Source organism: Enhydra lutris, unplaced genomic scaffold, assembly GCF_002288905.1.
Source record: "Enhydra lutris kenyoni isolate GAN:26980312 unplaced genomic scaffold, ASM228890v2 scaffoldscaffold33, whole genome shotgun sequence".
In the NCBI taxonomy this organism is placed as follows: Eukaryota; Metazoa; Chordata; class Mammalia; order Carnivora; family Mustelidae; genus Enhydra; species Enhydra lutris.
The window spans coordinates 16,437,521-16,462,243 of record NW_019154117.1 but is presented as its reverse complement, the minus strand read 5'-3'; the positions used below and the strand labels follow the sequence as shown (position 1 = coordinate 16,462,243).

The window sequence follows — 24,723 nt, the reverse complement described above, 5'->3', positions numbered from 1 at the left end:
AGGTCCGTAACACATGTGGATTACAATGCATCAAGCCTGCCTGGCGGAGAGGCCCACACCAATCCAGCTGATCGATCATCTGGTACTGCTCTCTGCCTGGGCTGTCTTATATATCGCTCTGTCTGAAGAAATGTAAGGACCCTGCATGCAGAAATGTCAGGACTTGGCAGGGTCTGGTGAGGAATTGTTCTTTAGGGTGTTGGCTTCTCTGAAATTACCAGTGATGACTATCGAGTGTATCGATGACAAGACCCCCATACTGAATTGGTTGCTACTCTCAGCGGCAGAAGGAAATTCTCAAGTTGATATTGACATCCCCAGTGCAGAGGTGCACCTACCAAGCCATCCCTGAAACTCTTCTCAGGTCTTTTTTTTCCCCTCCCCCGCCATGTTTGCTTTTGTTTTTTAAACACTACTCAAACAACTTAAATTGCTCAACATTAAGGGAACAAAAGCAAGCCCTGGGGAGCACAGATGTGTTTGGATGCCTTTCAGGCACACACCTCACTCTGCATCAGGGCTGAAGTGGCACAGAGAAGAGCAGCCAGTGGCCACAGGCTCCTGTTTGCAGGCAACTTCTGGGCTTCTCCCGTCTAAGGAGAAATGTGTGGCCATGTGTTCTTGCTAAGCTGCAAAAACTAGCTGACCTCATTTAAAATACGAGCTCTCACGGAGCTCTCATTGCATGAAGCCCTTCCAAGCATTAGCTATTTTTTGTTTGTTTGTTTGCTCAGTTCTTATTTCATAAAAAGTCGCCCATCTTTGTTCTATCCCAGTGACCTGCATCCTTTCCTTCCCCAAAGCACGTGGCTTCTCCTGCGAGCCTCTGCCTTAATCACTTTTATTTGTGGGACACCAGGGAGGGGATGGTAATGCTTAGGATAGGGAAGAACATAGCTCTTTAAAAAATTATTCTGATCATGTTTAGATGAAATATGGGGCTTGCCATCAACAAAATTACAAAACAATTCCACTGGGAGTCCAGACCGTTCAGGGTAATTCATCTATGAAAAAGCGAACTTTAATTGTTACTCTTGGCAACAAGCTAAGAGAACGGTGAAACATTATACTAAATATTGTCACGTGCAATAGTAAAATGCTCTTTCCTCCTTGCACGAGCACTGCAGAGCCCTCTTCAGACTCAGGTTTGGATCTGGGGAGTTAGTCTATATCCTCTGTTCCCCCCTCTCCAAAACCAACAGAGGTTTTCAAAAGAGCTACGTTTTTTATTAGAACCATTTGCTCTTTTTAACTTGCCAAAAAGGAATAAGTAAAACTAAGACTTTTATTTGGGTTAAAGTTGATTCCTCAGCTTCATGGAGGTCAATGTGCTTAGTCTATGAACCTTCTGCTAAAAAGTTCACTGCAGAGCCCTGAACCAGCCAAAGTTATGTTTTGGTCCCTTCCTCCTTCTTCCCAGACCTACCTCTCAGCCTCATGGATTTAGATAGTAAGAGCTGGGAGGGTGCGGAGGCTCGTCAAAAAGAAACATCCTATGGCAAAGCACATCCTGGATTTTCTTCAACAACTGAAATCTCACATGTTTTTGATGCCACGTGAAGCAATTGCTATTTTGGGATCTAGTATCGTGATTTGGGCTTCAGACAATGTGATCCCAACAAGGATTTACAACTCTCTAGAATAAAAGCTCACCGAACACTGCTATATTACATAGTTTAAGAGTAAGGGGAGGTGGCTCCTACTACTCAAAAACAGAGGGATATTCTTTTTCTAAACACGGAGTGACGTCTTCAGTGAAGATGTTAACCAAAGAAATATTTTATAGGACACTGGTTATCTGGTGTATTTGGCTAAGCATGAGACTATAAATGCAAGTAATTTTTAAAATTACATTTTACATTTGCAGCATGGATATTTGCATATATTGGGTATAATTCACTGAAGATATATTAAAATCATATTTAAGAAATCGTATGTAGGTAATATTATTCAGCTTCTAAAATGTTCAAGATGGGGAAGTTAGGACCCAAAGTACTTAAATGACTTGCCCGGAATTATTCGACACGTTACCAAAGATCTGAAGACCAGAACCTCAATTATTGAGCCGATATCCCCTATGGTATGGGACACTAGTTTTCATCCACAGGGATATATAATGATACCAACATTATTTGGGAGTAAATTTAAGTCTGCAGATATGACCGAGAGTAATCTTTGCTATAACATATTAGTGGATTAAAATTTAAGTCACATGAAACTTTAGGACATCTGCCTCATGTGATTTCTTTTTGTTCTAACGTTTATTATGGGTGACGACAAACCGCCCAACATTAGTAAGTTTGAGGGAACTATAATCCTCAGCCGCTGGAAAAACAGTCAGCACTTGTGATATGATGTGTGTAATTGTATAAAGACTGTATGTTACAAAGTTGCATAAGCACTTTCCATTTGCATAAAGTAATGTCTTAGAGCTAGCTGTTGGTGGAAGTTTAAGAAAACAAAAACAAAAACAGAGCAAGCATGGCCTAGAAATGAACAGTGAACAAACTATACCAGTCTTTACTGAAACGGAAGTAATCACTATAGAAGAGGAGGATGTTTCACATACATTGTTACAAACACCACTCAGGTAACCAGTGACAGCAACCCCAAACTAACTAGAAGCCCCATAGGTCGACTATACTTGGAAGTTAGTTGCCTTTTAAGAAATTGACCTATGATGTGGGAAGCCAAGGAAATCCGCCTTTTATGTGTTGTCTGAATTAAAAAAAAAAATCCATCTGCCTTTTAGTTACTCCAAGGGCCAGCTCTCTGTGTGTCAGCACACAATTTCAAGTTTCTCTGGAGGGATTCTACTTTCAGCTCTCCATTTAAAATGGGGGAAAAATAAAAATATTTTGCCTGTGACAGAATATGAAAGAAATTCTCACCCTTAAAACCAGCAGCATTGGTTTTCCAGTCATTAGCGTTCAAATGTCCCGCACGGGAAGTCCTGACAATAACATGCTGCACGTCTCTCCAGGTCAGAAACGGACTGGGGAAAGACAAGGTAAGAATCATTGTACCAAAAAAAAAAAAAAAGATGGGGGAAGCAGAGAGTCACAAGCAAATTAAAAAAGCAAAAGCAAAATGGCAAAGTACTAAAAACAAAGGATCAGTGATTTGGGTTTGGGAGGTCAACAGAAGCCAAATGCCGCTGTGGTTCTTTCTCAACGTGGAGAAGTGACGTTAGTGTGAGGGAGGCAGAAAACGTAACCTTGAATTTAGGAAATAATGTGGGATTAGTCGGCTGTCACTCAGTCTTTTAAAAGGGTGAGGATTTTCAGTTTCCTCAACAAAATGGCTCCCAATTCTGGCCTGGTCGTATTTTGTGTAGAAGCGTGCATCATCATCTGAAAATTCCTATCAGCTAAGGTCAAAAACCAAAGTCTTCTGGAACATTCCTTGTCCAGCTGTATCGCCAGGCAATTGATTTGTAATTTAACGAAGAACTTAGTATCCTGCGTGGATGTATGGGATATAGGAAAAAACCTCAATGGAACCGAGTCCCCAGGTGTCAATGCTCTCAAAGAAAGAGAATTTGGTACAGAGCCCAAAGCTGGGCTCCAAGACACAGCTATGGGAGTACCCTTAATCTGCAGTAAGTAGTTATTATATTAAGTTATTGGATACCTACTTCTTGTGATTGTTAGCCCAAGAGCACAGAGACATGGAGCAGAAGTCGCTTTCATTGGAGAACCACAATACCACTCCTAAACATACAGAGAGCAAATGCAGGTACAGGTGCAGGGACTCCTGTTCTCTTTCAAAGAGTACGTACACACTGGAAGGCATCTGACTCAAAGCATGCATGAAATTCGCATCATGACACCTCTTCATTTCAGTCCTGAATGTCAGGGTGACAGTGTTTTACTTAACTGGGAAATATGGCAGTTATCACGCAGCCTGGATAGTTACTCTGCTTCTCGTCCTCCACTTTCATTTTAGAAGGCTGTTTGCCAAGGCTGGGTCAGAACACTGAAGGTAGGGGGATGATGATTTGCTATCTTCCTTGAGGTGTGACAGGAGCACGTGGTAATTCTATGAGCCCTCATATGCACGCAGAGGACGCTGGCATCTCCCAGGCGGAGGGGAAACCTGGTATCTTAATTACAGCTGATTTTCGATGATGGAGCAGGACACTGCTTTACTTTCTACTACATCTTCCCATCACATTTACCACGTTCGTGTTTTTGAGAGTGGGGGCCCAGTGATCAGATTGTGGCCTTTTCACTTCCTACTTATGTGAAATTGACCTCTCAAAGTTTCAGATTCCCCAATGAGCTCGCAGATGCTAATATCTACTTTACTTCATTGTACTGATCGAATGAAAGCGATGGCACGTACTTAACCTAGTTCCTGGTGCGAAATAAGCCATCAAGAAGTGGTAGACAGTACAACATTCTGCTAAGTTTTGAGCCACGGTTCCCATGTGGTGGCTTGAACATGAAGCAGATGGGGAGAGAAAAGTACGATAGAGTTCTGATACCGTTTTGCTCGGCCCCTAGATTAAAAATAAGAGAGACACTACCGCCATTTCCAAAGAGGGAGCAAGACCGGATGTAGGCTATTTTGTGAGGTTGCTTTCATAACGTAACTTATACAAGGAAATTGAAACCCAACCTTATGAATTTTAAAAATATAAGAACAAGGGAAACAGACTTATTTCTGTTTTGTTTTACACAACACTTGTTAGGAACCAAGCTCAGAACCTGACAATGCACCGAACTCTAGAGAAAGGGAGGGAGGTTGTGGGATGGGGCCCAGGAGGTGGGTAAGTTTTGCTTCTAAAAACCAATAGCATGATTTGGCCCTTTGCTGATTGATACTGAACCCACATAATCATTCAGTAGAGACCATGCACCATGGTTAGAAAAATTAGGAAAAGAGTCAAGGGATAATTCTGAACACTAGGGTCACATTAAGACTTTTTTCCTGATCTGCCGGAGATGTAAAGCTCATCTCCTTTCTCTTTCCCATGGTAGTTATTTGGGAGAGGGGCAAAAATCAACAACAAAAAAGCTGTCTCACAAGACTTTCCAGCCACTTATTTATGGTACAGCAGAATCCTCTCAAATGGACAAGCGTATTTTTTATTTTTTGGTTTTTCTCATAAGCAAACAGCAAGATACCTAAAAGTACACTTGGATTTGATAAATACGTCTAAACCAACCGAATGAGTTTAAAATAACATTAAACACACAGATAAAATGTCCTTATTGTAAACATTACTCTTCATGGAAAACCACAAAAAAAAAAAAGAAAGAAAGAAAAAAAAAGGAAAAGAAAAAGAAATGAAACAAGTTTCCTATGTTACCTATCAGCCCAGAAAGATTCCTTTGGAAACATCAAGCACAAGGTCTGACCATCAGGAGACCATTTCCCTAGTGACCCTTAGCACGTAAAATACAATGATGATGATGGCGATGACGGAACAGGGACCATTTATCTTGAGCCTTAAGCAGTTGTATTCAGGCCGATTCAGGAAGTCAGCCTGAAGAAACGCGAGTTACTTGCTCTCATGCTGGGTTATAAAAACTAGCTCTTCTTGGAGTACTTGTAATTAGAAGGAAGAAATCAACATCCGGAAATGGAAACGGTGTAATTCAGGTAATTTTACTCTGACATTTGATAATGCACAACTTCAGAAATCATTTAATTTCAAAATTTCCTGAATTTCGCCAAAAGCGAGGAAGTTAATACAGGAAACCAAGGAATTTTTGCCTCCGTGGTGTTTCTACCCGTGGGAGGGTAACTAATTAGTGGTTCAGGAAATAGCCATAGGTTAATTTGTTGGTATCCTGAGAGGGCTTGTATTTAGGGGAAAGTCTGATTTCTATTTTATGACCTATTTGTATCTATGCTTTCAGGGATTCGTAGAAGTGAAGTCAGACTAGGAAACTTCTAGAATGTCATATACTGAGCGAAAGCAAAGAGAAGGCTGTATGCCTTGTGCGGGGAACTTTCCAGGCCACAATGGTGAAGTAAGAACCCCTAAAATGGCCCCCCTTCTGCCAATTACCCTGGAGGCACACTACCCTGACTTCTGAACACCAAGACCCCTCTCACCACCAAGAACAGGAGATGGAGCGCCAAGAGCTTTGGGGGCAAACGATAATCAAGAGGCCACAAGTATAACCAGGAGGAAAGGAGCAGCTCCTCTCAATTCTGAGCCTGAGCCCATTAAAAGCCACAGGATTTAGGCCACATACCCCTCCCCCCCCTCTTAGGCTTCCTCCCTGGAATTATTGACAATTACCTTTAAACCACAATATATACTAGAAGGGTAATATTTATAAATGCCTGCAAATCTTGGCTAGCTAGCTATGAGCTTTCCAGGCAATAAACAATCCATGATTTTCTGGGGAGGTCTGTAGGTGTAATCTTTTCCTGTTAGGAAGGTTTGTCTCCTTCAGGGGCTTCCAGTTTATAACCAACATTCAATGAGCCCTTGGCCAGGACCAGGTGGTGCGTGTTGTACACGCATTATTACTGCGTAATCTTAAACATCCTATGAACAGAGATTATATACTTTTGTTCCCATTTCACAGATAGCAAAATGGAGACTCAAGAGTTACACACAGTAACTCAAGAGTACACACGGTAGTTGGTGGTAGGGCTACCATTCAAACCAGCTGCACCTGGTGGGCTGTGGATCCTCTGCTCTCACTTACTATTTAACGCCATTTCCAGATGGAACCCTCCCCCCCACTCCCAACGTGGAACACCGCGTCGGGTGGCTCTTTGACAACCGGATCAGGAAGCCAAGTGCAGCACGTCATGTCCTCGTGGTCACATATTGTCGTAACTGCGCTGTCTGTCAACTCAGTTGGCGGATTTTTGTTTGCCACCAAATTCAGGAGATCCTCGAGTCTTACTTTGGGTTCCGAAGTCTTTTTTTTTTTTTTTTTTTAAAGATTTTATTTATTTATTTGACAGAGAGAGATCACAAGCAGGCAGAGAGGCAGGCAGAGAGAGAGGAGGAAGCAGGCTCCCTGCTGAGCAGAAAGCCCGATATGGGGCTCGATCCCAGGACTCTGAGATCATGACCTGAGCCGAAGGCAGCGGCTTAACCCACTGAGCCACCCAGGCGCCCCAGGGTTCCGAAGTCTTAATTAAGGTTCCGAACCTTAACTTTGGCCCATTCTTTCGAAAGTAAATGGAAAGATACCAAACTGGGACATATCAGATTATTCTGATAACAGTATCACATGCTTCTACTATAAGTTATAACATTGTATCATTTAACATTATGGTTATGAACTTGCCACCTTCCTTGACATGCTCACACTTTGATGTGATTTATAGTCTGGTTGGGTAATACTTCTCCAGTCGGGGAGCTCATCTGAACCCCATTTCAAACACTTCTAGTTTCCAGCAGCAAAAACAGGAAAATTAATGACACGACTGCTACCCGGTGTTCTATTTTCGTTCTGAGCGTATTCAGAAGCATTCATGGCCCTAACAGCACATTTAGAAGAAGGAAGACACATCCCAAGAAAGACAATTTGTCCAGTGCTTCTTGTTGGGCTCCTAAGTTCAACTGCTAGCACTTAAATGAAAAAAAAACAAAAAAAAACAAAAAAAACAAAAAAACAAAACAAACCAAAACAAAACAAATTTTCTCCCCATGAGTTTTCTCAGCTAATTCCACACATGTGTGAACTGTTCGAAATAAAATCTATACTTGGAAGTGCTTAAAAAAAAAGGACGAATTTTGGAGGCTCCATGACTGACTCACCTGCATTTATTAAAAAGAAACAAGAAATAATCTTCCCCCACCCCCCCACCCCCCCAGATGGACCTATCATCACAGGCAGTTAAGAGGCAACTGATAAAAAGGACAACACATACACATCTTGGTACAGAAAGAGAATTTGTCAACACGAGCAGCAACAGCAAACCCAGATAATGAAAACTGTTTCCTGAATGGGGCAATCTTCTGTACATAGAAGAGTGATTCTGTCTAATGCGGTGATGAGCAACTTCATGAACCAGTCCTATGGGGAAACTGCATGACCCATCAGCCATAATCCAATTGACTAAATATTCAACCAAAAAATCCAAGACAAAAAACAGTCTCGTTTTATGTTCCTTAAGATGGTGTAAAATAGAAATGTAGCCAGAAAATTAATGTCACCGTACAGATGCTAAACAACTCAGCAATCATGGGGAAAGAGTCATTGTGAGCTGGAACAAGAAAGATGAGACAGAAAGTGTTTGAAGCCCACGGAGATTGGTAAAAACATTATTCTGAACTGTACCGAGTACATGCCAATGATGATTCTAGAATAAAATAATGACCATCCAACAAAGGAAACCAATCTTCTTTTGTCAGGTAATGAATCTGCCAAAAGGACCATCGGACCATTAGTCCCACTGCAAAGAGGAGTAGACCCTGCTAATGGGAACGTGTTTTTGTTCTGTTGTGTTGAGCTTGACCCTGTACTCTACGTGAATTCAAAAGCTCCAGGCCTAAAATTGGGTGTACTAACAGAAAACACAGTTAATACTACCTCCAAATATGGAAATATGACTTCTCCTGGTATCACCGAGACACCTACCTATGATCCATCCATACCTGAACTGAGATAGAAAAGATACAAGAAAAGAGAAGATGGGTTGAGGACTATCCAAGTCAAATTTATATTATACTCTTTCATATACATCATTCACGGATTACCTGAAGTGAGTATAAATGAAAGGTACAGAAACTGGGTCTCTGAACACACTTTTGGGAAGGAAGTCCCTAACTGACAAAGAAAATGCTGCCACTGAAATTGAATTGTCTTCTTTCCTTTGTACATCTCGGCTTATCTTCAGGATTTGTCATTACACCAAAAACACATCAATTAAGTTTTCTGCAGCTTTACAAAAAAAATGGTATTTTATTGGTAAGCTCAATAATCATTTCCCTGAAATACTTCACTACCTAAACTCTTAGGGAGTATGATTTGACGAATGGTCACACAAAGTTATGCTAACTTGAGATCACATAGACTGAGATCAATTCACAACAGTGGAACTCCATCCTACTTCTCCCTGTACACTCAATTCCCTCCAACAGTATCACCCCGAGGCTGTAAATCCTGGCCATTCTAAAATCCTCTCTCTCTTCATGTAACCTGCAACCTCAAATCCAAGTCTGACCCGCATTTTCATCTCCGAGCTTTGAAATCTTTTGAAGTAGATAAAATGTGACAAGATGAGCGCTTCCCCCCAAGGTTACCCCAGTCAAGCTGTGAGCAACCCAAGTCTGGGAAGGAAGCTGGAGGACAGTGCTCACTTTCCCTTTTCTGCTTGTTTTGCAGGTTGTCCAGCACTCAGCATGAATAAATATACAGTTCTAAGTCAACTGACCTAATCCTGCAGGAAGACATTGTCACCCACGTTATTTTTATTTCTCATTTAAATTTGTTCTCAAAAATAATAAGAAACATAGCTCATAGTCACATGAGTATGATGCTTTAGAGTCAGGAAATCTTAGGGTAAATCATACCTGCTACCTAAATCTTCTGGAACGCTAGACGACGTACTGACACTCTTAGGGACTCTGTTTTCTCAACAGTAACACGCACTCTGCAGACGGGTTACGAGGACTCATAATGAATACAGAGTGCCTGGCACATGACAGACTCCCAAAGACAACAGTCCTCACAACTGACTGAGACGCACAACCTTTCATCCCAAAACGATTCAGAAGGACCACCTGAAGTCTATCCTACCATTTGATGAATCTCCATTTAATTAAGCTGTTTTCTTCTATTCCTAAATTTTGATGGTACGTTTTTTAGTTCTTGTAATGAGTTCTGTAATGCAAAATAGCATTTTCGACACATTGGTCTACTTGCCCTTAGTGAACTAGCAGTGCCACTAAGATCTGACAGAAGGATCTGGTTGTAATGAGCCCGTGGTGTAGGCAGCAAGTTGACTGGTTAAGTAAACAAGTACCTGGACCCAGCGTGACTGTAACAAATCCTCTCTACTTGTGGAAACATCTTTCCTCTTGACTGTTGGCCACTGAGGTGTTGTAGAGGAGGGCAGAAGGTTCTTCAGGAAATATCGGTGTGCCGTATGGTACCAAATGTTAGGACAAAAGACTGCACACACGCATTTGCTTAACTGAACTGCCGGATGGCAGTGTTTTTGAAACTTTTCTACCAGAGTTCAGGGATTTGCAGAGTTCCTGCCTCAAAAGCCAGAAGTCGAACCCTTGGACAGGTGACAGAAATACTCGGCTGCATCTCTGTTACCACTATTATCCTAAATTACAGCATTTTCTCTCATTTTTTTCCCTGTTGAATACAAGGGATTAAAGTGATGCCTTTCTACCTGCTTATCAAGGAAGCATATGTTAAAATAGGGATTCTCAATGCTCACCTGCATTTTAAACTTCAATGAAAATCAGTATGCATTTTGTCTAGAATTTTAAGTAAATGTTATTCTATTTTAGAAACTCCTGGTTTATCATGTCAACTCCTAGCAGTCTTTCTAATTATTAGATGTCAATGGTGACAGAAAATATTTTTTAAAAGTCTTATGCACGGCACACACACTGAGGGAAAGATCAACTAAGATTAACGGAAATCTATAACAAATTTATTTCAAGTAACCTTATGGCTGATGTGACTGGAATAAGAAAAATATTGTTTAACGTTTCCATACTTTACATTAAGAAAACAGAGCTGACTTATCACCTAAAGGAGGGGGTGGGGAGAAATGACAAAAGACACCCCAAAAGTTAACCCTTGTTTCCCCATCTATCTCCTGAATTAAAGACCCAAGATACTCATGGCCTAAAAAAGTACACACATGGTTCTGCACCAGACCTGTACTTCTTTTTAAATTTTCAAGCATTAACTCTACCTCTCCTGTCCCTATTGTCAGACTCTCAAGTCCTAGAAATTATGAGAGGAATTAAGGGGTATATTCCAAGTTTCTTTTTTTATAGCCTCCCTTACCCCTCATGTGAGATGCCAAAATCATGTCCCCCAGACTCCCCAGTAGGGAGGGGATACACAAGAAATAGAGTTATGAGTGATAAAGCATAAGTAAGAGTCCATTGGGTATTTCTGAGAAAGCCTTCTCTTTCTTCCTACAGGCATTCTCCAATTATCCTTCATTCTTTCCTTCCTCCTTTTACCTGAATGTGGATGTGAGGGGTGGCTAATTTGGCTAGGTGACTGCCTTTGGCTCAGGTCCCAGGATCAAGACCTACATTGGGCTCCCTGATCAGTGGGGAGTTTGCTTCTTCCTTGCACTCTCTCTCTCTCTCATATAAATAAAATCTTAAAAAAAAAAAAAAAAAAAAAAAAGAATGATGGCTAGAGCTGCAGCAGCCATTAAGAAAAGACAGAAAGAAGGGTGCCTGGGGTGGCTCAATAGGGAGTCTGTTTCCCCCCTCCCTCTGCCCCTTTCCCCACTTGTGCATGCTCTCTCAAATTTTTAAAAAATCCTGAAAATAAATAAACACATACATACATACATACATACATATTGAGAGAATAACACAGACTCAGCTTTGGTAGCTTTGAGTTTCTGAACCAAGGTCTTGTGGATTTCCTGCTGTACCCACTATACTTTCTTGGTACCGAATGTAATTCCTAACAGATATATCTCCAAAACTATTGCGTATTACAGAGCATTTATTGCATGTTCACTGTGTGCCAGGCACACTGTGAGAAGTACTATATTCATGATTTCATTTATTCTTCCTGGCAATCCTAAGAGATGCTATTACTTTTATCACCCAAATAAGGACATCAAAGCACACAAAGTGTCAGGATCCTGCTCAGGGTCATAGGATTAGCTAGGGCTGACTCCAGAGCCTGGTTCTGCCCCACTCCAGCCCCGCCCACTTTCACTGGAGGAGGGGCTACAAGGGGGAAAAGCCAATGAGCGCTGCTGGCAAGCCTCTGCCTAGATCCTCTCCTCCCTGGGCATTCCTCACTGTCTGGATCTCCACCAGGACCTGAGAATTGACCACTTTTGTCTTGTCCTGTCTATCATCCCATCCTTCAAGGGCAAGTTTGAATAGGTCTGTACTTGGGAGGCAAATAGAGCAAGGATAGCAACACAGCCTTTTTGAAGCCAGAGTTTCTCATTGAGAGTAATTTTTAAAAGGAAATAGGAACCAAGGAAGAACCAAGGGAAGGAAAAAGAAAAAAAAATACAAGAAACTTAAGAAGGAAGTACAGGGACAAGAAAATGAAGAAAAGGGAAAGGAAAAGACAAGAAAAATAGTATAGAGCCCGTGGAAAAGAGAGTGGACAAAAAGGGAATACATCAGTACAGAAGGTAAGTGTAGATGACAAAATAGAAGCTGAGAGAAAGAAAGACTAGAAGGAGCATAGAGTAGTATCAGCAAAAGCGAAGTCTGCACGAGAGGGAGTCCATTGATAATGGATATGGGTCCTGTGGAACTGAAAGTGTGGAAAATGGGGTTAATGATATGGACTACAAATGGAAGAATATCCCCCCAGTTTTTGTTTGTTTGTTTTTCAAGGAAAATAATGAAGTGATGACAAGGAAAGACAAGATGACCGATCTGGAGGCCAGGAAACAGAAACCCACTTCAAGAGACGAGCTTTGTCTGCTCCTGAGGACCAACAGACACTGCCTTTACTACCTCTTTCCAGCTGTTCCACTAGTGCTTTGCAGTAATGCACACAAAACCACCCCCATGAGGTCAACAACTTACTATTTTCTTCTTACAGATGTGGAAGCTGAGGTTTTCCTAAAGTCATGTCACAGTGAGAACAAGAACACGGCTCTGCATCCGGGTGTCTCAGAGCTCAAGCTCTGAAGCCCATGGTACGCTTTGTTAGTCATCAAAATCTCACTTGATTAAAAATGCCCAAGGAAGGCTCAAAGGACTTGGTAGGTTTCAGGAAATACTAAGAATTGCATCCCCGACACTCATCCTGATACGTATGAGTGTATGTATGTGTATGTGTGCAGAGAGGTAATTTCAAACACAAATGAGACGTATCCTTAAAGCAATTTAGGAATTAAAACAAAACAGAATTTCTGTCTTAGGACTCCCTGCAAAACTTATTACAGGAGACAATGAAAAAGGACAGTTAAAACCACTGAAGGGAAACAAGCGCAAGAATTTTCTACTACGCTCCTGTCCTTTATGAGTAAATGCAGAAACACACATTGCTAGGACTGACTAAGTCAACTAACCTACCTCTCTACAAACACATGCTCTGAAAACCAAAATAAAGCAAACAGATAACTTTAAGATCTGTTTCAGCTGATGAATACATAAATCAAAATTAAAAACCCTACAATATATTGTTGTTACGAAAGCCCTTCTAAGGGCTCAAAAATCAAACACAAAGGGGAGACTTAGTAAGTCTTTTAACACAATTCTTCAGAAAAGAAAATAAAAAATAATGGTAAGAAATAAATTAATTAAAACAGCCCGTTGCATAAATCCAGATTATGCTATTAAACATGCAGAAGTAAGTACAGGTGGGGAAAGCAAAGTAAATTTAAACCAAGTTCATATAGCAAGGAGTCAAAGGGGTAAGTCCCTAATTACAAGATATATTTATTTTTAAATATCAGCTTTATTTAAAAATGGTATCTAAAAATTATTGACATTATTTTAAAATCATTTTTTAACCTAAGAAAATAAAATGTATAAACAAAAAAGAAAGGGCACAGATTTTTCCACAACACACACGTGAATGTATGGATGGCAAGATTAGTTGCAAATGATGTAACATTTTAGACATAAAAATACTGAAAAGAACAAGGAAGTACAATTTGGCTGAAAGATAAGGTAGTATCTATAATAAATATCTAACAGGATGAAATGTTTTCACCAAAATGTATGGATCAAAGACCATAAGAAAAAAGGAGTAACAGAGGAATCCAGATTACTATTCAGGTAATTTAATCTACTTATTTCAAGGTAAAGACTATAAAGGATTTGTTTATATAGTAGATATAATTTAATAATATTAAAACATATCTCCTACAAAGAGTTATTTCTTTTTCTTAAGAATTCATGGATCCACTAAAGAGCTTTGAAAAAGTTGGCTGATACACTGAGCCAAAAGGAAATTTCAACTGCCCTAAGGAAAAACAATACCTCACACACCACTAGTGTGGTTGATTATCTAGCTTCATTATCTGACCAGCATACAATGGAAAAAAAGGTCAATAACAAGAGAAACAAAGTTTGTTAAACATTTGAAAGTACTATTCTCAATTGTCATTCTACCAAGGAGGTAGCCCAAATATCCTTAGAAAGTAATGACAGTCAGCCAAAAGTGTCTTCAGAGGTAAATATGCAGTTTTGAAAAAAATCATACTAATATAAAAGGAAAAATAAATGAACCATGATTCATCCAGTAAGATTAATAAGAGAATGAAGAGTAATCCTAAGGAAAACAGAAAATATATTAACACAATAAAAAAAAAAAAAGGACAAAAGAAAAACAGCATTACTCATGAAGAAATCCAAGAACTGGCCTTTTGAAAAAAATAATAGTAACAAAACATCTAACAAAGAAAATAATATATAATATGTATTTTATATTAATATTAGATATATATTAAAATATATTATGCTATAAGTAACAAAATATGCCATTATATCATAGTTATCTTTATGATTATATATAATTATTATTATATATAAATATATATAAATATTATATATAAATATTAATTAACAAATTTGAACATCTTATGAAATGGACACAGTTCTAGAGAATAAAGATAGAATTAAAACTGAAAAATTTATCATAGAATTACCTCTCAGAGTTAGGGACAGATGGTTTCATTCAAACTTACAAGGATAGTGATCACAAGTGTCTCCAGAGAAAAGAATAGATACAAAATTTCACAGTTTGTTTTGTGAATTTAACATCACTTAATATATTAAAACAAAAACAAAAACAAAAACAAAAACAAAAATCTGGCAGAGATAGAGGCAGAGTACAGATGGGTCAAATCAATCTGAATTAGGAAGCTTCCCTGTTCATTTACTACTTATGCTACCATACACTTGAGGGATAAATGGGAAAAAAATAAAGAATACTTGACAAGATTCTCTTTATAGTCCATTAGTACACAATTAATATTAGCTAGCTGCTGTAACAATACAGAACACACACACACACACACACACACCCATTATTCAGTTAAAGAAACTATAAATGTCACTCAGGAAAATAAACACAAAGCCATATATAAAATATTCTAATACCAAACCAATAGCATACTAAAGAAGCCAAATTTCATTCATAATATAAACAGAAATAATATTTAAAAATTTATTATTCTAACAAATCCCATAAATGATTTCAGTATGAGAATCTAGATAAAAAAAATCTCAACAGATACTGAGAAAAGACCCAAATTCCATTTTTAACAAAATCTCAGTAAAACCAAAAATGTTGCATAGCCACATGAAGAAAAGCACACATCAACAAAAAGTGAAACAAAGGTTAAAAAAAATCCAGAGAAAACCAGGACCTAGACATGAAAGCTTATTGTCAGTCTTAATATTTTAAATGGTTAACTAATATAATAGAAACACTAATCATGATTATATGAGCTTCCCTATTTGTAATACTTTTCAAATGCCCAAATTTATTTCATCCTGGCAACAATCTGGTGATTCTGGGTAATTACCCCAAATTTCAGGTGAAGAAACTGAAATTTAACAAGGTCAAGAAACACAACTTTCACTTGTTGAAGGTTACCTAGGTAGTAATGTGGTGGAGGAAGGATCGAACAGAAGCCAGCCTACTCCAAAACCTGAAGTCATAATGACTACTTTGTACAATAAAGACAAACACCGAAAAACCTCAAATGAACAGAGATAAGTATTACTATAGCCAGAAGCCATGTATATACCCCTCCCCACATACACCAAAAAACAAGATAATCAGTTACAACGTACTGTGAATTAAAGGGGCTAGAGAAAAGAAAAATATACAAAAAATTGTATGTGTTAAACATGAGCAATAACTAGTTAAGGGCAAAATGGTAACAGCAGAGCATACAAGTATTTACCATTCCGAAAATAAGTCTAAACCAAAGAGTATGGAACTAAGGACAAGCCTGAAATGTTATTTTGCCAATAAAAGAGAGATCTGAATAATTCAGAGGCAGATATTCTTGAATGGGAAAACCAACTGTTATAAAGAAGCCCAGATTCACACAGTTGTCATAAATTGTCACTCAGACTGTTTTGGGCAACATGGCAAAAGGGTTCTAAATTTTTCCTGGAAAAATAAATAGGTAAAAACGCTTAAAGAAAAATTTAAAAAGTGGAATGATACTGAAATGTCAAAAAAACTGACAGAATAATAAGCAGAAAACTCAAGGGAGACCTTGATAAATTCAATGACTGGAACGCAAAACAAATTGTTTTTGGAGATGGATTACATAAGAAATGGCATCCAGTAAATGGATCTCTATAAAAATTCAACTTAAATCCTCATACTGAATGCCAAAATAAATTCTACTGAAAAATGGGGGCACCTGGGTGGCTCAGTGGGTTAAGCCGCTGCCTTCGGTTCAGGTCATGATCTCGGGGTACTGGGATCCAGTCCCGCGTCGGGCTCTCTGCTCAGCGGGGAGCCTGCTTCCCTCTCTCTCTCTCTGCCTGCCTCTCTGCTTACTTGTGATCTCTGTCTGTCAAATGAATGAATGAAATCTTTAAAAAAAAAATATTCTACTGAAAAATGAAATGAGAAAACCCTAGATGAAAAATGGAAGTTGGTAATTGACATAGGAAAGGACTTTTTTTTTTTTTTTTTTTTTGGAAAGGAGTTTCTAATATGAGCTCTTAACTTGGGGTCCGTAGATTACCCTGGGATACAGCAAATCCTCTGCTATATATATGTTTGGGATTATTTTAGGGGGAAAGCATACATAGTTTTTATAAGCATATGTAACATTCTTCAGGAGGTACAAAAAGATGAGTCATGACTAACTGAAGAATTTATCAAGGACACAGAGAATTGACTACTAATAATGAAAGAACAAAGAAAAAAGTCCCATCTGTCAAAACAATCTGAAGCAAACTTGAAACAAATGACAAATTGATAAACTATTTGTAATAACTATGGCCAGAGGTAATATATGGAGCATATACTGATAAGAAAAATATTAACAAAAAAGATTGGTACGTGATTCATAGAGGTTTCACAGCATTACATCCGTTTTGAGTGGCTTGGAATCATGTTTTTGTAATTCAATTTGAACTTTAGTTCCTAGAATTCAGGAATTTCTCAACACCCAATTTCCAACAAGTAGCCATAGACATCGACAATGACCTAAAATCTTCTTATTTCTAAGCTTGCTTATGTTGGACAAAGCATTATGTAGGTAAAACAGATGGTTTTGCATTAAACCGATAAAAAAAAAAAAACCAAAAAAAAAAAAAAAAACCAAAAAACTAATGGAAGAAGGAAGACAAAATGAACACAGGATCTGAAGGGAAGGTGACAGGCAGATTGAAGACAATAAAGTAGGAAATACTGTTGCAATAAATACATTGTATACATTAAGAATATTTGGAATGGGCATCATAGTATTATGGAGTTACTTTACTATTCAAGCATAAAAAAATTGCTGAGTTGTTGAAAGTTGTGTAGGGAGAGTTTTGATTTTTGCTTCTATATTTGTATGCTCTTTATAGTCTCTTTTTTACAACAGGTATGTATTATCTTAGTAATAACAATCTATTTTTTTAAATGGTTCTACTGCTAGCAATATTGGTGGAGATAGGTTTGCTCTTCTGGGATCCTTCAGTGTTCAATATTTTAGTGCAAATGAAATCAGTGGAAGGCTGGTAACTTAATTTTGCTGAATAAGGACAGCATCATTTCATACAATTAAGAAAATTTTATACCAAAATAGTGCTTAATTTCCAAATAAGCCACTTAATTTAAAAAAAAAAAAAAAAGCCCTTTATTTTAAAAATAACTTACTTTACATTACTAATATTATTCTCCTTTGCCTGGTGATCCTTGAACATTCTCACTAAATAGCATCTCTACAGACCAGATGGGCTCTGGGCAACCTTCCAATGTTATGATTTCTCAGACAAACTGATCACAAGTATTTTATATTTCAGGTAAAGTATTGCCTATAATGGAGAATTTTAGCACAATGAAAATTATAAAATGGGATACATCTGCTATGGTAATGAGGCTATTAGATGTCAACTCCAATGGCACCTAAATTCAGAGCGATGAATAAGAATACAGCTTGACTAATATGATCACTCCCAGATCATACTCTCTCCAGGAAATCTCCCTCTTATATTCTTTCAAGTCAGTTATAAAGGTTTCCAATGGCCAAATAACAAGCAGACTTCTCTGAGAGCCTGCCTTAAATTTCCCTTGATTCTCTTCCCTCCTCCCAACATACCCTGGTAGTGTATCAAGTTTTCCAGATAAACTGTCATGCCCACCAAAAATAGAAAGTTGAGGGGTATCAGGGTGCTTCAGTCAGTTAAGCTTCCACCTCTTGATTTTGGCTCAGGTCATGATCTCAGGGTTCTGAGATCAAGCTCTGCATTTGGCTCCATACTGGGCATGGAGCCTGCTTAAGATTCTCTCCCCCTCCCTCTGTCCCTACCCACCCCTTTAAAAAAAAAATTTAATTTAAAAGACAATTGTCAAAAACAGATAACTAATTGTCTTTAAAAAAGACAAATTAAAGCCTTTACTGGATTCTGGATGAATAATTTTAAACTTTGAAGGGATGTCCAGTTTTCAATCATGTACAGGCATATTTCTAAATATTGGTAGAAATTTAAAAATATGGATTGTTTCTCTTCTTCATTTGGACTTCTGTTATCTAAGGCTTGGTTATGATGTCAAGTAGCATTGGATAAGAAAGGGTGAAACTCAGCTAATGCTGCAATCAAATAATAACTCAGGAAAACTCAAAAAAACCAAGTGTAAGTTGGATCACATTTATGACTTCACTTTCAGCAAAAATACTGTCATCTCATTGGTGGCCCTACCTAATCCTTCCCTTATTTGCCATTATGACCCTTCCCTACCCTTAGCCCATCAGCACATGCTATCACAATATCATCCTTTATTTTTTTCTTTCATAGCACTTACTGTCAGATGTAATTAACTTGTATGCCTCCCTTCACTGGAATGCATGTTCTCTGGGAGCCAGGTTCAAAGCATCACATGCATTTGGGATGAACCTACTGTACCATTTCTGGCAGATTCGCATGGAACATCCATGTTTTGCTCACAGATGTATTCTAGTTCTACGCATGGTGCCAGACACACTTAGAGTTACATCAGAATTCTGATGCTAAAGATTCCAACAATGACTATACGTGTATTGCAGTTTCCAAGATGGGGAAGAAGGTGTTTCAAAATAGAGATGATGGTAACAAGCATGACTCTCAGTATTTCTTGAATCAGTCAATCAACATTTGGAATTAAAACTAAATTTGTTGGCATGGATACCCTACCATCTACAGCTACCTTAACAGATACCTAATTCATACTTTTCAATAATTAAAGGGAGACTTCCTTCTCTCCACGGATTCATTCCCTCATTACATGAATATTCGATTGCCTACTATGTGCCCAATATTATTCTTGGTTCTGTTGGGGCTACTGCACAACCTCACTTTCAAGACAGCGGACAGGCTAGGGCGATGGTTTCTTCCTGTGGTCTATGGACCCCATGTAATCGAATCACCCAAACTATATTGAGGGCTTCAAAATCTGCTTTTTTAAAAAGGATTTTATTTTTAAGTAATCTTGATACCCAACCTGGGGCTTGAACTCACAGTCCTGAGATCATGAGTCACATGCTCTCCTGACTGAGCCAGCCAGGTGCCCTCAAAATCTACATTTTTAAACAAGATTCTGTATGACTCATACATACTAAATCTGAAAAAAAAAAAAATCTTCAGAGTATAGCTTGAATTCCTTTTTTTTTTCTATAAAGTCCTTCTAAATTATCCCTGTTCAAAGTTTGCCAACCTTCTCCGTACTCCCGGCCCTGGCGGCCATTTGCAATAAAGCATATCTTGTTATAGCTCTTACAGCGGAAAGGTGATGTGGTGTAATAGTGTGTTCTGGTGTCACGTCACCTTGAATTCCATTTCTAGATCTACCCCTTTCACCTGGATAAACTTCTAAGCCTCTTCCCACATCTGAAACAGGAGGCTAATGCCTACCTACAGCACTGCTTTGAGGACTGAGATAACCCATAAAAGATCTCCGCCCCGTACTTGGCACAGAACAAGCAATTGGTGACAGCTGTCTGCTGTTTTTATTTTTCATCATTTTATTTTTTGATTTTACCTTTTTGCACTCTGATGCACTATTTCCACACTCAACTGAGGCAACAAGAAACTTCTCTCTCCTACACAGCATGTCGCGGTCAGATGTACTATGTCTTTATGGGTTAGAAAGGCACTACCAGGCTTCACGGGAATATTGTTTTTCCAGGATATGCAAAGAACATAAAAGATTACTTTGCCTTGGTCACCCATATGGTTACTCAGTAAGGTTCAGAATCATCACAAATGGAGAAAAGAAATCCAAGATGGCCAGAAATAAGCCAGTCTTTGACACACAAAATATCTTTCTCTTTGTGTGCAGGTTGCATTCCAGTATCCCAGATTACTTCACTGTGAGTTTGTCGCTTTGAGCTCTTGACAAATTAAATGCCATCATCGACTTGTTGAGGTCAGAATGCATAAATCTTGTATGCTAGTGAAATGACATGCTTTTCAGTCTGTCATTTCTACTTCTCTATATTTCTCTCCTACGGATGGCAAAATGTATTATGATTCTTCAAAAACAGAGTAAAAAGAATGCTGGGATCAGCTAAACACAGAATAATAATAGTGTCACAAGGAACAATTATTCTCTTCTGAACAAATGACACAAAAATACCCTAGAAGTAAAAAATGATAGGCTAAGACAACGTGACCGTTTACAAGACTGATTCAAAACTCAAGAAGAACCGATATAAAAATAGCATTGAGTTCTAACTGGGTTTCAATATAGAGTTTAAGAATATATCTGAGAATGTTCAAATACAAAGATAGTGATATTTGATGAAGCCATACAGTAAGTCACTTTGCAGAATGAACTGAAGTATGCTTTGATTAAAGTGATTAAGTTAGCAAACTATGGTATGAAACTATAATGGATCCAGGGTTGGGGGGATGGGAGCTACTCTTATTCTTAGTAAGAAAAATTATATTTGATAGTATTTAGGGTGTTACCATAGACATTATCAAGAACAAAAATTTCCTGGCAATGAATAAAATCCACAAACCCTCAAGGGATTAAATTTAAATACTAAATTTTAGATATTTCTTGAAGAACCCACTAACTCATTAGGTTTTCTAAGCAATCTGATGGGGTAACTGCATAAAAATCAATTTGCTATTATCACCCTATTAAAATGAAAGGATAAAGCAGTAGATGAGCCATTTATAATGTAAATAAATCCATATTCTTTATTTTCTCTCTTTTTAAAAATGCAAATGGTCTTAGTCCTTTATAGCCACCATGATCTTAGTGAAAAGCATTTTCTAAGAAGAAATAAATTGCTGGGGGAGCCAATGCACCAAAGTGCAGTCAGTAATTGTAAGAGAAACTGGCTACTGGCTATGGGTCTTGTTGCAAGACACGGAGGCCCAGAGATCTAGTCCCATGGGTATTTATGCTTCTTTTAATTCTCAGAATCCCGTGGAAAGAATAAAGGGTGTCTATTTCAGTAAATGGTATATAATCTACCCAAGAGTTCTGCTAAGAAACTAGACCTCAGCCTTGAGTTTTTCTTTTCCTCCAAAGCACATTATTCTAATTCATTCCCTGTTTGCTGTACCTGCAGAATGAACATCAGATCTATCCACTTCTTTCTGTCTCCATCATCATCACCCTGACCAGGCTACCCTAATCTCTCCTGAACTATGGTACTAGCTTTCAAAATGGTACCTGCTTTGCTCCTACACCAAGAGTTCTTCATGGAGAAGCTGGAATGATCTTTAAAAATTTTAATCAAATCATTTCTCCATCCTTAAAAGGCTCCATAGATCTCAGTCATGCTTACTTGTTATGATGCCTTCTGGGATCTGGGCTCTTCCAAACCCTCAGCTCACAGTGTCCATGCTTATCTTCCCATTTCTCAAACCCAGGAACCTTGTTCCAACTACACGGTCTTCCCAACTTGCTCCTCCCTCTCCCTGCAATGCTTCGTCCAGTTCTCTACGAGCGAGCCTTCGTATATTTCAGGTCTCAGCTAAAACGTCACTTCCTCCAAACGGTCTCTCTCCATGATCACTCTAGACAAAATGGTTCCCTTCATCAAATTACTCTCCATTATTCTACTCTGTTTGTGTTGTTCTTAGTACTTATCATCTATAAGTTTATTATATTTGTTCGTTATAGACTGCTTCGCCAAAGAAGACAAAATTCCATGTTTGCCAACCCACCGTACAATTCACAATGTCTAGTGTAGGAACCGATGAGTAGACCATTGATACAGGTCTACTGAATGAATGGATGATTCCATCTAAGCTCAATGATACCAATACCCATGTTCTCTTTACTAGTGACTTTCAGAGATGAGAAAAATGAGATTAGAAGTTTCCTTTCAAAACCCCTTCTCACACACCCCACTGCCCCAACCCTAGGCTTCAACCAAGAGAAGCTTTCTACATTGCTATTTTCTCAAAGTGGTATCATTATTTATAGAATTCTCAGGCATAGGGTCCTTTTAGATGGAATTCTTGTCAAGATAGTGGAGAGCCTAGCATATGATAGATAATGATATAATTATTATAAAATGAGTCAAGTCCCAGAAGACACCATAAAGGTCTTTTCCACCTTCAATCTTTTTTTTTTTTTAAGATTTTATTTATTTATTTGACAGACAGAGATCACAAGTAGGCAGAGAGGCAGGCAGAGAGAGAGGAGGAAGCAGGCTCCCTGCTGAGTAGAGAGCCCAATGCGGGGCTCGATTCCCACCTTCAATCTTAAAGCGATCCTGCTTAGGTTAAATCACAAATCAGATACTTACAACATGAGACATTTCTAACATAACATATGACACCTGGCAAGGAAAAATGCTGGCGATCGCAACTGAACCGAGAACTACTCTTCTTAAGAAGCAATCTTCATTATTATAGCGATAAGAGCAAAATATGTTCAGTGAATCCTATATTTTTGAAAATAAAACTAAGCAAAAGCAGCAGCTAACAATCACCTGATGACTTCTCTGTCATCAGTTCAGTCTCCGGGCGACTCAACTATCCATCCCTTCCTCGTGTCCTCATCTCAGGAAGGGGACAGAAAACATCGGGCTTAATCTCAAGACAATACAGGTTGAAGAAGCCTCCTGACCAGGGCTTTCCCTGCAATACAGGACACCCTTGGAAGCTGCATTGTTTTAAGCCATTAACCACTAGTTAGGTACAAAGCTGAGACCGACGAAAATTGGCTTCCACATAATTTGAACTAGGAAAATGCTAGAGGACACAGTGTATTGTCTGTGTGTGTGTAGACATAACAAAGCTATTTTCAAGCACAGTGCTGGCAGAAGGCCCACAGTAACTGCTCTGTGGGTCTGGTTACAATTATTTCACTATAGGGAATCATCCAGGACCGTGCATCCCTTCTCTGTCCGCTGGGCCTCAAGTGGAAATGTGCACTGTTTTTACCTCACAAACCTCTTCAGCTCTCCTCCCTGATCACATTTTAAGTCTCCCCACCCTCCTCATGCTCCGATCCCAACCCTTCATGCCAGAAATCTCGGCTAAATGCTAATTCCAAACTACAACATTATAGTACTCGAGAAACTCTGAGAGTGTGGGGGAAGAGGGAGAGCGTGTTAACTCCATCCTTACCCTGTAAGGATGTCATTCTACAGAATCGGGGCTCCTGGCCTGTATTCTCACTCTTTGTGCATGTGATTCTGAAGTTCTAAGTGAAATAAGAAAATCCTCCTAAAAGCTAAGAGTTGATATGTTCTCTGCTATTTTACCTCAACAACCAAATGCATTTGCCTCCCTGCCCACTGCAGCATTTCGTACAGAGGAATGTGGCCCTTAGGAGAACTTCTGATGGAACATTTTATACTGAAATGTGTTTTTAATTAAAAAAAAAAAGAGAAGATAAGAAGAGTTTATAAGATATCAGGCCTAAGATGCTAACCCCAATATTTAGAAATGTTTATGTCTATCAAGTCTTTCTTATGTGGGCTCCCCACACAATGGTCAGTTCTAGAACTTTGAAGCCCCTCCTTAGTTACTTTAACTCAGCTTATTAAAAACTCCAGGCACCATCTCAACTGTCCCAGGTATGGATTTCTCTCAGTAACTGAATCTCAAATATTTGAGGGCATTCCCTCATATTTTTCCTCCATTGGAAACATACACAGGTAAGACAGAGGTTATAATGAAAGGCAGAGCAAAGGCATAAAGTGGTTGATCAGTAGGAACAGCGTAACATTTATATAGATGGACGTTGTAGGTTTAGAAGAAATGCAGATGGTAAGTTGAATTTCCTGAGAAGAGAATTTTCAGAATGGTTTTTCTGAAATCAACAGCATATGGTGTGAATCATCTTGTGGCTCAACACATCTCTAATTCTTCACACACTGACCTTTCTGTGTCTTCCATTATCCCTTTCACTAAAGATCAAAGGTAGAGGGACTTCTCTTGGAAGCGAAGGGAGGGAATAACATCAT

At 38.7% G+C, this 24,723-nt stretch overlaps 1 protein-coding gene across 2 annotated transcripts in view; it reads right to left on the bottom strand.

The window, feature by feature from the left end:
- LOC111153546 (proprotein convertase subtilisin/kexin type 5) overlaps positions 1-24,723 on the bottom strand; it is a 455,156-nt gene that overhangs the window by 227,099 nt on the left and 203,334 nt on the right. For both annotated transcript variants that reach the window (XM_022512624.1, XM_022512625.1), the window contains exon 10: positions 2,892-2,995. In XM_022512624.1, the coding sequence (XP_022368332.1) occupies positions 2,892-2,995 (104 nt within the window). The remainder of the gene's footprint in view (positions 1-2,891; positions 2,996-24,723) is intronic.